We start from the raw sequence: 18,648 nt of genomic DNA on the forward strand, positions 1-18,648 counted from the left end.
GCTGCTTGTCTGTCTACCTATCCCCCGCAGTCAGGCAGAACAATCATGGGTTTTGGAAGAGTGGCTTTTAAGGGAGGCGTTGGGATATTTTGGTTTGAATCCTTTCAAACTTGAGCTAAAATTGCCTGTCCTGCCTTTAATCTGTCTTGTGTAAAATGGCAAAGCTTTTCTGAATATTGCTACTTAATTTTTTTTTCATTTACTTTACTCATTTTGTCATCATTTAGTACACACATTATAATTGATTGCACCTGCCTTTAAATTGTAAATAGTGGTCCATATTAGCTTACAGTAAAACATTTCTGAATTTTGTAACACATCCACTGTAGTTATGAAGACACTTTCAAGGTTCTCAATGTGCTCTGATGTTTCTGCTCATTCTACATCCACCACGTTGTCTCCACCGTAGAGGGAGCCGAGTGATTCAGAAGGTATGTTTCCTTCAAACCATTCGATGGGACAAAACGATTCAACTACACTAGCCTCTGAGTTGGGTTTCCACTGTGTCCTATCTCCCATATACTTGTTTTGTTAAACTGAAAGGAAACTGCTAAGAGTAGAGGGACCAAGAATGGAAAATAAACTTGAAATTCGAAACTGGTAGGAAAAGTAATGTTTCCTGTATGATGTGTCCATAATATCAGTCAACTGCTCCACCTACTTTCAACATACTTTTTCTAAGAGAAGAATTATGTTTTTCACCAGATTCCACATCTAATTGCACGGGTCAGGTTATTGGAGCACCCAAAGACCACATTAAAGTGTTGAAATTAAACCTCTAAAAACCTTCTTTATATGACTTGAATAAACAATGCCTATGGCACAGTTTAAGTTGCATGACCCACAGAGAATGCTGTAATTACTCAACACATTTCTCCTAAATGTGTTCAAGTTACCCCGAGAGATATGGAGATGTTTTCAGACTGACTCATAGAAGAACAGAACAAATGCCAAACTGGATTTACTGTTTGTGAAAGTGATTGAAATGAAAACTAACAACACTGATCCTCAACAAATATGATTCATCTTTTGTGACAATGTTAGTTTCCATTAAATGTATTCTTCCTTGTTATTTCTAATAAAAAATAAAGCCTTCAAGTTGCCTTCTTAATCAAAGTGGTGGTGTCCAGAATGTAGAACAGCTCTACATCTAACCACTATGTATTCTCATTATCATCAACAATAATGTTGAATAATCTTAATTGCCCTGATTTAGTTTAACTGTGATTTCAAGTATGATTTCAAAGAATCTTTTTTTTTTTTTAAGAAAGAGATCACAATTTGTGTTGTGTGAAGAACTTCCTACACAAACACTGAACACTTCAAGGAAGGCTTGTGTGATTAATTAGTCACCCTGAGTAACATTAACCCTCGTGCTGCCTTCGGGTCACATGACCCAAAGGTTCATAACGAACCATCGTTGTGTTTACCCAATTTTACCCAATACAAAAACAAATTAAAATAATTTTCTTTTAACCTTTGCAATGTGGGGGGTCTGAGAGAGCCCAACGGTTAAAAGAAAATGCTTCACTTTGTCTTTGTATGCGGTAAATCTGTCGCAATACGACGGTGGGTCACAATGACTGATGGGTCAGAATGACCCGAAGATAACACAAGGGTTAATGTGTTCAAACCTAATAGATCCTCCACACTTCCTGTTTTCAGAAGACCATGCTAGTCTACAGATCAGGAACAGTATAGGTGGGTGCTTAAGTCATGACTCAGGGCAACCACAGCACCACAGTCAAGCCTCCAGCACCAACAAATGACCATGTCAATCAGCTCAGAAAACGTGAAGTCAGGGAAGTTACTTACGTCTACTTCCGAAGAGAGGGGAGTGTGAAGGGTCAAGTTGCTTTTCTGCAAGACAAGAAAAATAACATGTAAAGCTGTGATGTTGAAACTTCACATCGCTAAAAACAAAAAAGAAACTGGATATAGATTGACTTACCTTGAGCGTGTTGTTAATTCTTTTTATTTGAATGAATACTTCATGTCGTTTCTTTGCCCGGTCATCGCTTTCTGCACACACCATGACACAGTAAGCAACTGCTACCAGGCAACAAACTACCAGTTTCATTATCTCAGCTTGATTCAACAAAGGCTCACGATTAATAAAGGATGCTTTTCAGATCATCAGTACCGTAGACAGGTGACTTGCTTACCTTTATATATTTATCCATCAGGACACAGGAAAACCACTTTAAGAGATTGGAAAACTGCAGAAACTGTTGAGTGAGTAATTACTTTTTCTTTTCCACTGGCCCGTACCACTACGTGAGTGTGGTGTCGTGGCGCGTGCGTGGGGCGGGAAGATGCAAGAGCAGGGTAATAACATGCTTTCTGCACATAGGGCAGGAAACGAGAGGAAGGCGACAGTTCCCATTTTCAGATTGAATCACTGGACTCCATCTAGATAGACGTGTGTGTGTGTGAGAGTGTGTGTGTGAGAGTCTGTGGTTGTGAGCGTGCAGGGGTGTATGTGTGTGTGGTTTACCTGGTCTTGTCTTAAGCAGTTAATTGTCCAGATGACACTGTCCCTCTGAACATTGGGTCAATTAAACACATTGACGTTCGACTTGATGCAATGAGAGAAACATACTTTGAGGGATGGCTGATGTTACATGTAGAGACCAAGGATTACAGGACCAACTACCTGGCGATTTTTTTCTTACAAGTACATCTCCTATACTGCTACTGCTAGAAGGCATGAACAGTTTCCCTCGTATTCCTTATATAGAATACCTACTGCAGGACTCAGGTCTGATCTTACAGTGAAATTAAGATGTTAGTGTCAGCTTTACACAGACACTGTAGAGTCTGGAGTATATCTTGAATATACAGTACTTCATGCAATTACATTTTAAAGTGCAGTATTTAAATGCACAGCTTTATGTGTTTCCGGCTAGAGTATAGTCCCAAACGTCTAGTGCCATATCCCCATCCTCTCCCCTCATCCCCAGCATGAGTCAGCCAGGGGGGAGTGTGGCGTGTACATGAGTGTGTGTGTGTGAGTGTCTCTGCGTGTGTATCTGTGAGTGTGTGTTTCTGCTGCGTCAGTGTTCTCGTGAGAACGTGTGAGTCGAATCGACGAGCAGGATGTTCAGCGCCTCATCTGTGGCCCCTGCAGTTGAAACTCAGGAAGCCAACCTGGCGGACTAGTGAGAAAAACCCTTCGTTCTGCCGTGGAGTGTAGCGTGAAGGAAACGGTGGGTGGGGGCTGGGCTGGGCTTCGGCTACTCATGTCACTAGTATTCTTACCCATAGAGTCACTGCAAATAGGGAATGCCCCCCAGCAACCCCACTCCCCCACCCCACGCTGGGGGAGGGAGTCAGCGTGGACCGGGCATTCCCTACCTGCTCGGGAGTCCCTCTTTCAGGCTTTGACGGAAGTGAATAGAAAGGCCTGTTGTGGGAACAAGTGAAATGAATCAGAAGTTTCCTCCAGCCCTGTCATGTCCATAGTAATATCTGGGGTGTTGCTCAGTGGCTGAGCTCAACTTGTCACACGCTGAGAGGACGTGTTGTTATTATATTATCCCTGTTGTGCTGGCGAGGAGATGTGTGTGTGTGTGTGTGTGTGTGTGAGAGAGAGAGAGAGAGAGAGAGAGAGAGAGAGAGAGAGAGAGAGAGAGAGAGAGAGAGAGAGAGAGAGACAGTAAGCTGCTGGTGACACAAATGTGATTTAGGAGAGAGTGTCAGATCTGTGGTGTGCCATGTTTAACACCAGGCTGAGACACGTGGTCTAGCTGCCCGCGTTTCATGTAACATGGATCTAACAATATTAAATATAGAAGTTCTGTTGCAATTCAAAGGTTACATTTTATTATGACTATTTAAAGGTACATGCTTGATAATAATGTGGTGTTCACATAATTTGAGTCAAAAGAGTTTATATAAAGCATGTTATATTTTATTGTATCATCAACATACCTATAATAGCAAATTAAACATCTTAAATCAGCTAGCTTGGTCGATCTAGTATTTGCACATTTTGTCAATGAAAGCTGAACATGCCTCACACTTACCAACATGTTTGTAGTGGAGAAATACTTTAACATGTTTACTTCCCTCACCCTGCATATTTAACCTTGTTCATATATATATATATATATATATATATATATATATATATATATATATATATATATATATATATATATATATATATATATAAACGAGACAGTCTCGTTAATAAAAAAATATGGAACCTTCTACATTTATATAATTTTCAAGAAAATCTCACATTTCAATGTAAACATTTTTCAAATGACATCTGACTGTTTTGCTTACATCAGCATAATACCTGAGGGATTTTAACACATCCTAAATATAAGCCATTGCATAAACACAGATCTTAACATAGTCTCGTTTTATTGCATAAACACACTAGAATGCATCTCTCACTCCCACTCACAATATTGATATTTCCTAGTCTGCGGTCTGCTGTGTGTGAGGTGTAAGCAAAAAGAGGATGAGAGCTACATTAGTCCAGGCATGAAGCCAACATGCTGGCTGGGTGTCTCTTTTGTTGGCAATCCTCTGGAAGGAGAAATCATACCCACAAGTTCTCGAATTGGTCACTGAAAATCAAGTGAAGCTCTCACAAAGATGATCTTGTGCACATAGATTTCTTTTCGTTTTTTATCAGGTAGACAATACCATTTTGTGGGATGATTCAACATGAAACTAAGCGAACTTGCGGCTGATATTACGGTAAACACTCAGGAAGAAGACTTGCCGTGGGTGGGGTTTCTCCTGAGTTGGTCCTCTGCATCACAAGGAAAGCAATAATGACACAGCTAGTTCATTGTATTTGGATCACAATCTGTCTTGATAGAGTGAGACTAGTACTGGTCAGAGATGGCAAAAGTTCACACATCTTTCACTCAAGTACAGATACTCATGTTTGAAAAGAGTCTAGTTAAAGTGGAAGTGCTGACTACACTTTTTTACTCAAGTTAAAGTAAAGAAGTATGGGCTCTGACATATACTTATGTAAAAAGTATCCATTACTAACACACCTGTTGGACCTCACATCATATTAATACAAAAATACACTATACACACCCAGGGAATTTGCCAGGAATCCTTTTTGACACCAACAATCTCCCTCATATATGGCCATGGGTGATCAGGAATGTCTCTATTCTCAGTCATGTCGACATTGTCACCCCTCCCTCAATCTCATCCATAACGTCCCTTTTTTAACATCCTTTTTTTAAAAACCTTTTTAATTTTTTTTTAACTAGTTCAACCTTTTAAAAAAAGCTAAATGTTTTTTTTTTTTAAGATCTTCATACAGTAAAAGAGAGGAGAGAAGAGGAGAGGGGAACAGAAAATCCTAAAACAGTAGTAGAGTAGATTAAAGCAGAGTACAATAGAGTAGAGTATAGTAGAGTCCTCATCAATGATAAAAACGTTTTTATGAATACTTTTTCGAAATTTATATTCAAATATACTTCTTGTTGCCTTCTGCCTTGCTCCATGGTAGCTTCGTAGACTACCTGACGTTTGTTGTGCGTGATAGCCAGGAAATTAATAAAGGCTCGCAATGACAAGAAATAATATTGATCATGCCACCAAATACAGATTAAAACGAGCCTGGCTTTAAAATAGAAGTAAGTATCAATATTTGTGTAAAAAATGTAAGGACTGAAATTAAAAAGACATAAATAGTGAAGTAAAGTACTGATGGTTGGTTGATATGTTGAATTGGGTTAGTAACACCTGGGGTTGGAACTAAAAACAACATGAAACTACCAGAAACAGGGTTTTTATATAATTACTTATGACCTCAAAAGCTCAAGAACCATCATTCATTCATTCCACGTCTGTTTTCTGTCTAAATACAGTGAAAATACATGTACCATTATGTCTAGAAAGCAGAAACTGAATTCATTTTTTTGTTTTGTTTATCAACTGAAACCAAAATGTTCTTTTTTTTGGACCGTAAACGATTTAAAGTGACATTTCTAAGAATCATCATTCTCATTTTTGTGTTTGTGGGGAACCGAGGACCACAACAAAGCCTAAACACATGCACAGCCCAAGCCCAATAACTAAATTATAAACTGAAGTAGGAGAAAGATGTACATACCATGAACACAGTCACTTAAATGGCATAATGAAACTTTCTCTTATGCTTTTAGATGTAGCTTTAAAGAATATGACTGGATGAATATAAGATATAGGTTATGAACATGATACATTTGACCTTTGGACTTTACTGGTGCACTGTCTTTGAAAAGCAGAGATGAAAAGGCATTAGCAGTTTGTTGCTTTGGAAAATGGCTGGTTTATAGGAACACATTAGAAGCAGCCGAGTTGTGGGAGGATTTGAACGACTGGTGATGTTATCATGATGTAACCACAAGAATAGGGGAATAACGCTAGACCGAGGGTCTACTGTTAAAAGGCCCCGATGAGGAAAATCATAGACACCGTAAAAGGGTTTCACCGGATAACCTCAATTTCTTAATAAAATAAGTGCAAATCTGTCACCTAGTGCTGTAATCTCTAGTTATGTTATGATTGCAATATTAGAAAACCGGAGACAATTTTTCCTTTTAACGTTCAGCATCTTGAATGGCAACTTGCCTTTATGTCAAGGAGAGTGGATTGTTACGAGTCGTGGAGATATTGACCTGCTCTGAAATATTTTACCTTTAATAAAAAAATTCAGTTGGCTGGTTTCAAGTCCAGTTAGAGAAAGTGACATCAAACTGTACACTGCAATTCATTTTAAAAGGAATTACGTTCCATCATGTAGGCATATGGGCCCAAGCAAATCTACTTTGTACGGATTGATTATGTCACATGGGACTTATTTGTGAAGAATGCAATTAGGTTTTATATTCACATTTTCCATGTGAAGCTCCCACACCGAGACAGGTTATAGTGCTGCTTTCACAAAAACAGAAGGTATCCACAAAATAATCGTCATCGAAAAGCCTCGGAACAACACGTCAGTACCTATATCCTGTTTATTTGTAGAGCGGAATGGATCAGATTGAGATAAGTCTTGAATGCACACAAGAAAAACGGTTAATATATCCCATCATTAACTGAATAGGGAATATATATATATTTTTTTATTATTCTTTAAAAGCAAAAGTGAAAAATCACTTTTACTGATGGTTACTCATCTTGAGCCCAAGACAGTCATTTCCCCCCATATCGATAAGTTATCAGAAAGTAGCTTACTCATGCAAGTCACCGGCTGTCTCACTCAGGCGGCAAGGCATTGAAACCTCTACTCTTTGTAACTGAAATGTTACATTAAAGTGAACATGAAAATGTTTTTTTTATTTTTTATTTGCCTTCTTTTCGAAGGGTTCACCTCTCCACCTCTGAAAATGATACGATATGAAAAAGAATGGGTGTTGCTTAAATCCCTTTAGGTTGTTGCATAGTTATTGAGCATTCGCATAGTTAGGTCAACCTTTTGTTGGTCATTCACTGATTTGTCACAAGGGGGAACCAAACATAATTCAGGGGTCTTACAGAGTGTACTGTATCCATACTTGGGGGAGTTGCATTGTGAAAATGAATGTTAAAACAATCCACAGAATATCCAGTTTATTTCATGTTTCAAATAAATTTAAAAAAAAAATACATTCCAAAAGGTCATGAGAAATACAGAAAACTTAAAGGCTACATTTTAAAGCATCCTTGAGAGATCTTGAAGAGGACTTTCCAGAGGTTAACACTTCAGTACAGGCTGGTCTTCTTCATTATTCTGAGAAACTCCTGCTCATTAATTTCACCATCCCCATCTCTGTCTGCTTCATCTATCATTTCCTTTAAAAAGAAAGAAAGATCATCTATAGTTACTGTATGTAGCTATAGAATCATAGTGATACTAACATCCATATTGAGGCCAACACACATTCAAACACACGGAACACAGCAGTTGAATGTATGCATGTATCAACAACATGTGAGTGCTGTGAGCAGTTATATGATGGCCTTGGTGGTCAGGGAATCAGATCACCCTACTGTATCTGTTGATCGCCCCACACAACTGTTCCCAACTGCCGATTTGAATTCATAATTCTACTGCAAAGACAAATCACTGATCCGTGTAGAAGCCAATGCGTTCTAAATGTTTTCATCCACTTTGTAACGTTTTCATTTTGAAAAGAAGCAACGGAAAGAGTTGATATTTGCACCTGCAACCTCTTGAAAATGCTCTACCGCTCAGCTGCAGTATACCTATCCCCAGTTTGTGTAATATTCCTTATAGCGGTGACATCCAGTGGTACCAAGACCACCAACGGGAGCCCTGTGCTGTATGAATTCCATAGGGAAAATAACATACTTGCAGCTCTTCATCCGTCAAGTTTTCACCCAGCTCCTTGGCAACTCTCTTCAGGTTTTTAAAGGAGATTTTCCCCGTGCCGTCATCATCAAACAACCGGAAGGCTTTCAGGATCTCCTCTTTGGAATCCTTTTCACTCTGGTGGACGAGAGAGAGAGTTGTGTGACAAGATTAACGACATGATGGGGAGACGATGGGCTGAGAATATGACATAGCATGAGGAGACCAACATTGAAACAGAATCAATGTAATCCATCACAACAGGGAGAAAGAGTAACTGTCTGCAACGTTATCATACTACTCATTACAGCTGAAACCTTTTAAGAAGGTTGTTCAGTTAAGTTGTAGCAAGAATAGAAACACACCATTTTCTGTGTCATCATACTGAGGAAGTCGTTAAAGTCGATGGTTCCTGAGCCCTCCTTGTCGATGTCTGAGATCATCTTCTTTATCTCCTCTTTCTTCGGTTCAAAGCCAAGAGCACGCATGGCAACCTACAGGAGACAGATGTCACATACGCACAGGGATGCAATTTATTTTACTGACATTTTACTTACTTTTGAAACCTCTGTGCAAAGTTCCCGGCAGGTTGATACACAGACTCCATCATTATAAGTTACCATGGCAGCCATTAGTTTATTAGTTGCCATGGTAACTTACCTTAAGTTCCTTCACGTCAATGGTGCCTGAACCATCCGTATCAAACAGATCGAACGCTTCCCTGATCTCCTGTTTTTGTTCCTCCGTCAAATCCGGCTTAGGACCGGACTTTTTCTTGTTGTGAGCTGTAGCAGTGGGTTTTCGGTAACCGGAAGCCTGTGAAACAATTACAAAACAAGGGGGGTACCGGTGAGGGATGAGAGGTCAGCGAGAGGGATGCGGGAGGGGGGTATTATTAATCATACAGTATGATGACAGATACTGTACTACTCCTACAATAGCTAGTCTATCTTACTTTGCAGCATGGTACTATACCGATGACTAGTCTAGCTATACTATATTTTCATGTTTGCCAGCTTGGCATTCAATATAATATGCTATTTATGATGGATATTTTAGTGAGATACGTTTTGTTTAAGTTGTATAAAAATGCCACTTGATGCAAAAACCTTGAAGGTTGATAGCTGAGCTACTTAGTCTAACGTTGTAGCTACAGTAGTCCGCTGGGGAACGCTAGGTAGTAGTTTAGCGGACATTCTGGAGAGCAGTACAGTGACAGTGTGGTACATAGCTACGCTAACTGGAAAGCAAATCAGCAACTTAACGTGGCTCCCGGCTTCAAAAAGCTAAAAAGCTCGCTGAAAATGTTAACTTGAGCTGCCATTGAATGCTTGTAAAATTGTCACATTTACTGTAGTCGAAGACATGCTTTTACAGTACTTACCATTGTTAACCAAAATAACAGAATAGTCAGTGAAGACGCTTTGACGAGATCAAGTCAGCTAACGTTAGCTCTGCAGGTGTAAACAATGCGGTAGCTAAGTGTAATGGGCGTATCTGTGAGAGGATAATATAAACGACACCAAAATGCACCGACGACACCAATCAGAAACGTAGGTAGGCGGGATATAACTGGCTTCTGATTTCCGTTTGGGCCTCACCACGTCTCCTAGCAACAAGCGGGCCCACTGCTGGCGCACGCGCTGTTTTGTGCAAGTTAATAACAGGATCAAGGGAACTCGCAAACCTTGGACAGCAACACCATTTAGGGTGAGTTTAGACCCATCTGCCATGGTTATTTGCCTCTGTAATGTTATAGTTGGACTTCCACGTCCGTAGTTTGCACATATACACGATAGCATGTATCCGCAACTACTGCCGTAGCTAGCTAACGGCTAAGTAGTTACATGCTATCAGTCTTCACTAGGGTTGCAGGACAGGTACCCATCTCGTGCAGTTCGCTTTACGTCAAGTGCCCGATCTTACTGACTTTATTCATGTGATAATATGTTATTGTCTGTGTGTTTCTAGCGAGTTTTAATGTGTCTTGCATCTAACTTCCAACATATCTCTTTATACTTTAGGAGACACACACCATGTCAGGGAGTACAATCATAAACCAAAAACGTCACATTGGACTTCAAAAGCTCACAGCCCTTTCAACCCTCGCCCATTCATTTCTGGGCCCCAACAAGAGACACAAGTTCATTCACGACGACGAGAGCGGCGACTCTGTGTTGGTGCGTTCGTGTTTTCGCCTCCTGCAGCACTTAGACCTGAGCTGCTCCGTTTGCCAGCTGGTCAGCGAGACTCTCCGGTCCCACCAGAAGGTCTACCACACTGGGACAGGGTGCCTGCTGTTCCTCGCGGGCGCCTGGGGCAGGGCAGCGCTGGAATGCCTCCACAGAGACGTGGCCGTTCCACACATCGTCTCCGCCATGTCTGAGGGTCTGGAGGTGTGTCTGGACGCCTGTGGGAGAAGCAGTGTGTTCGTAGAGGATGCTGTGTGTTCCTTAGCTGGGCTGGAGGCACCAGACAGCGTCACGCTAGGCCCGCGAGGTTCAAAGGTCACCCCGTCGCAGACAGCTGCCCTGGCTCCCTCCTCCTCACTGCCAGAACATCCCAGGACTGGGATGCTGCTGAACAGGAAACAAAGGAAAATAAAATTGACTCACAGCAGGCATTTCTGTTCAGATGAGACTGAGAACCGCATAGGAGCGCTGTTAACCCCCTCAGCAGATCCTAAAGATGTTGATATCAGTCATCTCGCTCCGGGTGTGAGTCACGGGAGTGAGATCATGAAGTTGGTGGTTGAGGCCAGCAGGATGCAGTCAGAGAACACAGGAAGTGTTGGTTGCCGTGGAGTGTTTGATGTAAACAAGCTGATAACGTGCACCCTATCTGGCTTGTCAGAAGACTGCACGTGTGTTCAGCTTGGCTGCGTTGTCCAGCTATCTGACGAGCAAGCTTCCCTGGTTCATGTTCTGCAAAGACAGAGGCTGAATGTTGCTCTGATTAATGGAGATCTTGGTGAAAACTACCATCATCTCGGCTTTACCAAGCCGGCAAACGTCAGACTTGTGTCTCACGAGCTGGCCGTGACTGGTCGTGGCAAAGAAGACGAGTGGATAGACAAAGTTTTGACAATACTGTTGAAATTAGATGTGAATCTGGTGTTAGTCCACGGGGTAGCGAATGAAAAAATGTCTCAGCAGTGTACGGAACATTCCGTCCTCGTAATCGAGAGGATGAAGCCGGCCATTTTGAAAGACTTTGCGGAAACGACAGGAGCCGTCGCTGTCTCTTACGCCACGCAGCTGAGCAGATACTGCGTTGGCACCGGGGCTCGCGTCAGCGCATGGAGAGACTTCAGTCAAAATGGTGGCAAAACATCGATGGCTGTCAACGTGGCCGCTGACCACACTAGGCTGGTGACAGCCATCCTCACCAGCCACGTACCTGCCAAGCTGCAGGCCCTGGACGACCAGTTCTGGGGCTGTGCCTATCGTCTCCACCACGCCCTGGAGGACGGAAAGCTGCTCCCGGGAGCTGGAGAGTTAGAGGTCCACTGCCTCCACCACCTTCACAAGCACATGGAGGTCTGCAGAGGACAGAGACAAGACAAGGCTGCTGATAACCCGTACAGTGATACTGTGCTTCAACTCATGGCAGACGGTTTGATGGACTTTACATCTACCGTGATGGCGAACAGCGGACAGTGCTCCAAAATGGAGGCATGGACTGCGATCAGTAATCGACTTCAACGTCTGGATGGATGTGTGGAAGCTCCTCAGTGTGATTCCGCTGGGGTGGGACTAGGCTCCTCCCACGTGCTTGGTGACGGACCAGCAGGAAAGATCTACGATAACTACAAGGTGAAGATGGAGGCGTGGAGGAGAGCCCTGGATCTGGTTCTCCTCGTGCTCCTCACAGACACGGAGATCATCACAGGCATGGAGCCTGAACCAGGAGAGGAAAATATCACGACACTTTGATGTTTGTTTCAAGTATATCAGGAAACAGTTGTGTGTGTGTGCCAACAGTAAAAAAAAAAAAAATACAATTAAAACACTTTTACAGACTAATGCTTAGGCTGATAAATGTACTAAGCTACTATAAGTACGACTGTTTCCTTATGACTGCTTTGCATTTGTTATATTTTACTGTTCTTACAGTATGTTTTCTAAGTGGGACATGACCACCTGGGGGAGACAAACAGTACCAACCTTATTCTTGCCAGTGGTTTCTCATCAGCAACCTTGTATTGGCTTGTAGTGTGCAGTCATGTCATTTGACATACAGAACTCAATACAATTCCGTCTCAGTCACACAAGTTCACAAGCTTAAAGTATTTGATCTATTAGTCAAGGTTACATGTTGCAAAGATAAACTGTGAAAATGTGTTGTTTTCTTTCTACCGAGGAAATTCATCAGCGGTGCTTTCCTAACAGGTTATTTCCTAACAGGTGATGAAAAGGAATTGTTACAAGATTTTGGAGAAATTGTGTCTAGTGGTCTAGATTGTTAGCTGACTTTTTCTTATTTACGTTGGTTTCTAAACCGTTACGTATGATTTTGTTAAAGATCTCTTGCAAGCCAGAGATGGCCAGAGATGGCCTCATGACTGTCTCTTTCCTGTTTGACACAAGGAAAGGTTTACAGACAAGGAACCTCTCTAGACAGTTCATGTTTGTGTCACGTCTGATTCACATCCGAAAAGTTAACTGATAGTTAAACTATCAACGTTTCTCATCAGTCCCTTGAAGCTGTCATACTTAAAAATAATGGAATTTTTTCATTAAAGTTAAGGAATTCATTAAAGTTAAATGTGAGTTAATGTTTTCATCAGCCGTATCAAAACAAAGGCGCTTCACAGCAATCACCTATATGTCCGTCCTTTGCATTGGAAGAGTCTTCAACTGAAACGTCACAGTTGTGGGTGGAGGGGTCGGTTGGCACATAAAAATGAGACAGAAAATGGCACAACTAACCTGTTGACACATTTTGAAGTTCAGGTTAAGACCTGAATGATTTCTGTGTGTCTATGGCCCAGCCCACTCCGAGTTCCACCAAACACTCAGAGCCTAATTCATGCCAAACTAAATCTTGGTGCAGTCTGAGTACTGTGTCACTCAATCATTCAAGCCTGCCAGGTTTTGTTCTTTTTCACATCTTTTGAATGCTCTTTTAATTTAATCACTGGCTTACATGAATGAACGACCAAGTGATCCTGTCTGTAAACGTTGCCAGTCAGCTGCTGCTCTCCCAGCTTGCACAAGGGTCTCTGTGACGCAGTTCAGTTAGTGAGCCCCTTCCTTACCCTCCCCTCTCTGCCTGTGCTCAGCAACTTGGCAGGGCAAGGTAGGACGTCAAAGTGGGCTTGTGTGCGAGAGAGAGAGAGAGAGAGCGTGTTCGGAGGGCGCATGCGAACTGAGGCCCACGGGGGAAGCCTCCACAGATCCTATCCAGCTGTAAATATTTCAAGAGGGGAAGGAGAGAAGGATAAAAGGAGAAACACAAACTGGTGGCGTGTCTCCTATACCTCTCTTCACAAAAGGCTGAGCAGCCAGGGAGCTTCAGACTCCAGGCATCTTGAGTTTCCCGGATCCCACGACACTGGGCTTCCTAGTTGCTCCGGGGGAACAGAAGGTATGCTGGTGGAGAAGGGGGGTTTCAGCCACACTGCCTGGCCCTGGGGTTAAGCGGAATCAGGCTCAGGGAGCTGTGAAAACGAGGAGGAGGGAGAGACCGCTAGTGGGAGACCAGCCGAGCTCCTGCTCCGAATCGGGCCAGCGGGAGAGAGAGAGAGAGACAGAGAGAGGACATGGCCACGGGCGAGATCACCACACTTCCTTCCACTCCTGATGACGGCGGTAGCAGTGGCTTTCCCCCAGGAAACTTTAAGGATCCCAAGAGGCTGTACTGTAAAAACGGAGGCTACTTCTTGAGGATTAACTCTGACGGGAGGGTGGATGGTATCCGGGAGAAGAACGACCCCCACAGTAAGTAATCCCAGGCCCTCCTCACGTTGCAGGGAGGGCACACAAGACTTCTTTATACTTAAAAAATGCAACAAGGGAGGCACGATGAGGTGAATCACAGAGAATTGTCGTTTGTGAATTTTCCTACTGAACTTTCATAGATGTTGACAAGCGAGTTGTTTTTTGTGTTTGTCACATTCCAGACACCTTGATGTGTTTTAACGTAAGTTTCATTGAGAAAGTTACTGTTGGGTGTGTATATGCCATGACATGGAACTGCCCACTGATTGAAAGAGTAGATCTGTAAATCACCATGACAGGGAAAAAACACTTTCGGTAAATATACCTGTGTTCCTGAAAGTAACTTTTATCTAAGTGGAAAAACTTCTCACAAAAAAACACAAACAAGATTACAGATAAAAAAACATTGGTTGACATTTTTCACAAAACAAAGTGAGAATGACACTGTGTGGGTAGAGAGAACGTTTTGTGGTGCCTGTAGTGGAAAGAGAAATGTTTGTCCTTGACTTTGAGGCCACCAAGTCCGCATGAACAAATTGTTTCTGGAAGTATGTCTGTCACGTAGCAGTTTGGAGGGTATAGAGAGGGGCTAATTGGGGGTGGGGGGATACTAAAGATCACTATGTGAGGGGATGGGACTCTGAACAGGTGCATTCAGCTGTCCATCTTATATCACAAGTAATCGACGGTAATCCCTGAAACAAGAGATGAGCTGTCTTTCAAAAGCTGTTGTAGTAACGCGCAATCAGTTTTCCATTTTATATGATTTACAAGAAAATGTAGGCTTTTCCAGCTGTGTGGAGGGAGATGTAAATAAACCGGTAACAATTACATATCCAGTCTTGAGAATTTTTGTACTAAACAGAGAAGAGACTCTTCAAATAAAGTTATAGTAACTGTGAAATCCAGGATGAACAATCTGAACCATATACAGTACTCTTTGGAGGTAAATAATGTTTGATCGCTGAAAAAATACATGACCTGTTGGATAGATATTCAACAAAGAGGTATTGTGTATTTGCTTAGGGCAGAATGTGTGTTGTATCCATGACAATAACCTTTTTATTATCCTGGCTTACCTATCCTTAGAAGGTCCTGTTGCCAGGGGCAGTTGTTTTTTGGCTTTAACTGAAAAATGCTAAGTTGGCACATGCAGTCCAACTGCAAATGTTTCAAAGAAATTACTTTTATAAAGAAAACCATGAATCTTTATCAATGACAATTTGGGAGATTTGAACAGCTCTTGTCTCCAGTGGTTTATCTGCTTTCAGGAATGTAAATATTACAATAAACCAGCAATCAATTCACTCTCCTCTTTTAAGCAAACAGCACCAGTGCCAGTCTAAGTGGTTTAGTATACTTTACATCTCTGTAATGGGATTTTAAGTGACAACCGCCATATTTTTTCCTTCTCCTCAGTCAAGCTTCAACTCCAGGCGATATCAGTGGGGGAGGTGGTGATCAAAGGAGTCTCTGCTAATCGCTACCTGGCCATGAACTCGTCCGGGAGACTGTTCGGAGCCGTGAGTCACCCTAACCCCCGTCAATACAGTCACCACGAATGGACAAAAACAGATGATACCGATAATGTACATTTTAATCACATTTCTCATGTTAAATCATTGAAGCCATAATGACAGGTCTAAACTCAACCCTCAGTCTGTGTGAGATGCAGGGGTGGCCTAAAGGGTGTGAGTGTGGTGAGGGCCTGATGTGGTTTCATGGTGGTACTCCACCACTTGTGAACTCCAAGCAGTGCTTCCTCCTGTTGAAACGAGCAGACACCCTGAGGGCAAGCAGGCTTATGACCCACATGTTGCCTTCACTGATGTGGTCAACCTGGCTTAAAAAGTTTTAACCAACACTGTAAAGTACTTTATTTACTGCTTCTGAGTGAATAGATAACGTGAAATACTAGGAAACCCGTAGACCGTTTTCTAAACACCAAATTTAATAGATACTGAAATGTCAGTTCCTTTAAAATACTTTATAATAATACTAATATAAATTACCCCTGTAGTCCTGTAGTTCCATACGTTTCGGTGTTCAGGGATAGAACCTAGTGTCTCTTTGACAAGAGGTGTTCAGTAAGTGGACTTGTTTGGTCTTGTTGTGTTAGTTGTTTCCTGGAGTTATAGTCCTTTTGATTTTTTTTGTGGGGGGGGGGCTTTCATTTAGTCATTTAGCAGACGCTCTTATCCAGAGCGACTTACAGTAAGTACAGGGACATTCAGGGCTTTCCCCTTAGACTCTGAGCTCAAGGAGAGTTATGGGAGGTTCCAGGCACGTGTTTTAGGCTCTGTGGTGCTTCATAGGTAGCCAGTGTTGAGGAGACAACAGACCCTCTTGTTTGACAGGGTGTGAGCACTGCACCCGTGTCGCCCCTAGCAACAGAGAGATTTGAGCCAGATGGAACTGATGTCATCAAGTCTCCCACATGGACGAGGCGAGGGCTTGACTTCTTGCACATGTCCTAAAAATATCAACGCATGCCGTCGAGATAGAAGCAATGCTGGTCGTTTTTAAATCATGGCTAAGCAGTTTCCTGGGGTTCACGGATTCTTAGACTGAAATGAAATTAGCAACAGTCTTTCTTAACCTGGTAAAAATATCTTCATTAGTTGAGACAGTTCCTACTGGTATGGACTCGTCGAAACTGTTGGCTGCACTGTTGTCTGAGGTGTTTTAATAGGGTGATCATAAAATCGATAAATCCATATGTCAGTATTGCAAAATGATCTCATATTCAAACATCAAAAAGAGTTTCACCACCAAGGACCCTCACTTCCAGGACCTCAGGAGAGAACTACCAGCACTGTTCGCAAGTCTTAGGCACAAAAAACAAAAAGCTAGGCAAAAATGCTTTAAGGAAATGAAGACAAAACACACGTTCTCAACATTGTACTGTTATACTGCCATACAAATACAGAAGACAAAAAAATATGATTTAGGATAGAAGCCATGTAAAAATGATTGTATGCCTAAGACCTTTGCACAGTAGGCCTACTGTACATACAAGCAGGGGAATAGAAAACTAGATGTACTGTATCTACAACATGAACCACTTGTGTTCAGAATCAGAATCTGGTTTATTCGCCATGTATGTTATACAAACACGGAATTTACTGTGGCAGGGAGGTGCAAAACACTAAACATATAAGAATCTTAAATTAAGTACAATTACAAAAGTTTAACTATTTCTAAGAACTAAACAATCTAAGAATACAACAATTGAAATATAAAATAAAATATATATAAAAATAAGAATGAGCAGCGTTAGTGGTCAACATGCAGTGCAATCGGATACTGAGATAAGGTGGCTTATGCATACTGTAATTGCCATTAGATGGACTTATAATAGTTAAATAAGTGAATGAATGACCAATGTTTGACAAGGATGTTATGTTTTCCCTTCAGAGACGTCCTACGGATGAGTGCCACTTCATCGAGAGGCTTGAGAGCAACAACTACAACACCTATCGCTCCAGGAAGTACCCCGAAATGTACGTGGCCTTGAACCGCAACGGACAGTTTAAGTCAGGATCCAAAACCGGACCTGGACAGAAAGCAATCCTCTTCCTCCCCATGTCTGCCAAGTTCTGATCCCAGTGTCATCGCAAGGAGCGTTAAAGGTTTGCGCTGGAACGACTGTGACTATACCCTCATCCGTCGTGAAAGATGTCTTTAGAAATCATCACCGAAACAGTACATAATGTGAGTTTAACGATGGCTGCTTTAATTAATCTGAGTATGTTTTGTTTTTTTCCCTATTTTGTTTAACCCTTGTGCTGCCTTCGGGTCATTGTGACCCACCTTTTGCACCACGACGGTGGGTCACAATGACCCAAAGGTATGAAATAACAGCAAGTAGAAAGGGTATACGAGACGAGAAAATGGAAATGAAGGTGAAATGTCACATAGACTGCAGTACTTGATAACATCTTTAACCCTTGTGTTATCTTCGGGTCATTCTGACCCATCAGTCATTGTGACCCACCGTCGTATTGCGACAGATTTACAGCATACAAAGACAAAGTGAAGCATTTTCTTTTAACCGTTGGGCTGTCTCAGACCCCCCACATTGCAAAGGTTAAAAGAAAATTATTTTAATTTGTTTTTGTATTGGGTAAAATTGGGTAAACACAACGATGGTTCGTTATGAACCTTTGGGTCATGTGACCCGAAGGCAGCACGAGGGTTAATGTCTTTCATGAACAGGGGAAGGGAAGATCCCACCATTTTACTCTACTGTTTCTCTAATGCATTTCAGCACAACAGTATTTTGAGTTTATCATTATCTCTCACCTCCGCATAGACTTATTTCATAAATGAGCGTGAATGATTGTAGATGGCCCAATGTATTCTCCTTCCTAGTTTACAACA

At 41.9% G+C, this 18,648-nt stretch overlaps 3 protein-coding genes across 3 annotated transcripts; 2 read left to right on the forward strand and 1 right to left on the reverse strand.

Moving 5' to 3' along the window:
• Positions 1-7,566: 7,566 nt before the first annotated feature.
• cetn4 (centrin 4) lies at positions 7,567-9,870 on the reverse strand. The gene is made up of 5 exons (XM_062475854.1): positions 9,708-9,870; positions 8,984-9,139; positions 8,689-8,817; positions 8,324-8,461; positions 7,567-7,803 (listed from the first exon to the last, which is right to left on the reverse strand). Exons 1-5 carry the CDS (start codon positions 9,708-9,710, stop codon positions 7,714-7,716), a joined length of 516 nt encoding a protein of 171 aa, XP_062331838.1. The 5' UTR covers positions 9,711-9,870; the 3' UTR covers positions 7,567-7,713.
• Positions 9,871-9,899: 29 nt separating this feature from the next.
• bbs12 (Bardet-Biedl syndrome 12) lies at positions 9,900-13,579 on the forward strand. The gene is made up of 2 exons (XM_062475852.1): positions 9,900-10,033; positions 10,348-13,579. Exon 2 carries the CDS (start codon positions 10,360-10,362, stop codon positions 12,256-12,258), a length of 1,899 nt encoding a protein of 632 aa, XP_062331836.1. The 5' UTR covers positions 9,900-10,033; positions 10,348-10,359; the 3' UTR covers positions 12,259-13,579.
• A 70-nt stretch (positions 13,580-13,649) lies between these two features.
• Positions 13,650-18,206, forward strand: fgf2 (fibroblast growth factor 2). Its single transcript, XM_062475855.1, has 3 exons — positions 13,650-14,265; positions 15,685-15,788; positions 17,683-18,206. Exons 1-3 carry the CDS (start codon positions 14,088-14,090, stop codon positions 17,866-17,868), a joined length of 468 nt encoding a protein of 155 aa, XP_062331839.1. The 5' UTR covers positions 13,650-14,087; the 3' UTR covers positions 17,869-18,206.
• The last annotated feature ends 442 nt before the right edge of the window (positions 18,207-18,648 follow it).

Source organism: Osmerus eperlanus, chromosome 13, assembly GCF_963692335.1.
Source record: "Osmerus eperlanus chromosome 13, fOsmEpe2.1, whole genome shotgun sequence".
Taxonomy (NCBI): Eukaryota; Metazoa; Chordata; class Actinopteri; order Osmeriformes; family Osmeridae; genus Osmerus; species Osmerus eperlanus.

Excerpts from the sequence above, each read along its gene's own strand:
- bbs12 (XM_062475852.1), top strand. The coding sequence starts at position 10,360 with ATGTCAGGGAGTACAATCATAAACCAAAAACGTCACATTGGACTTCAA.
- cetn4 (XM_062475854.1), bottom strand. Across the intron at positions 8,818-8,983 it reads TTGACGTGAAGGAACTTAAG|GTTGCCATGCGTGCTCTTGG; the intron begins GTAAGTTACCAT and ends TGTCTCCTGTAG. Across the intron at positions 8,462-8,688 it reads GTATGATGACACAGAAAATG|AGTGAAAAGGATTCCAAAGA; the intron begins GTGTGTTTCTAT and ends CTCGTCCACCAG.
- fgf2 (XM_062475855.1), top strand. The coding sequence starts at position 14,088 with ATGGCCACGGGCGAGATCACCACACTTCCTTCCACTCCTGATGACGGC. Across the intron at positions 14,266-15,684 it reads GGAGAAGAACGACCCCCACA|TCAAGCTTCAACTCCAGGCG; the intron begins GTAAGTAATCCC and ends CCTTCTCCTCAG. Across the intron at positions 15,789-17,682 it reads CCGGGAGACTGTTCGGAGCC|AGACGTCCTACGGATGAGTG; the intron begins GTGAGTCACCCT and ends TTTTCCCTTCAG.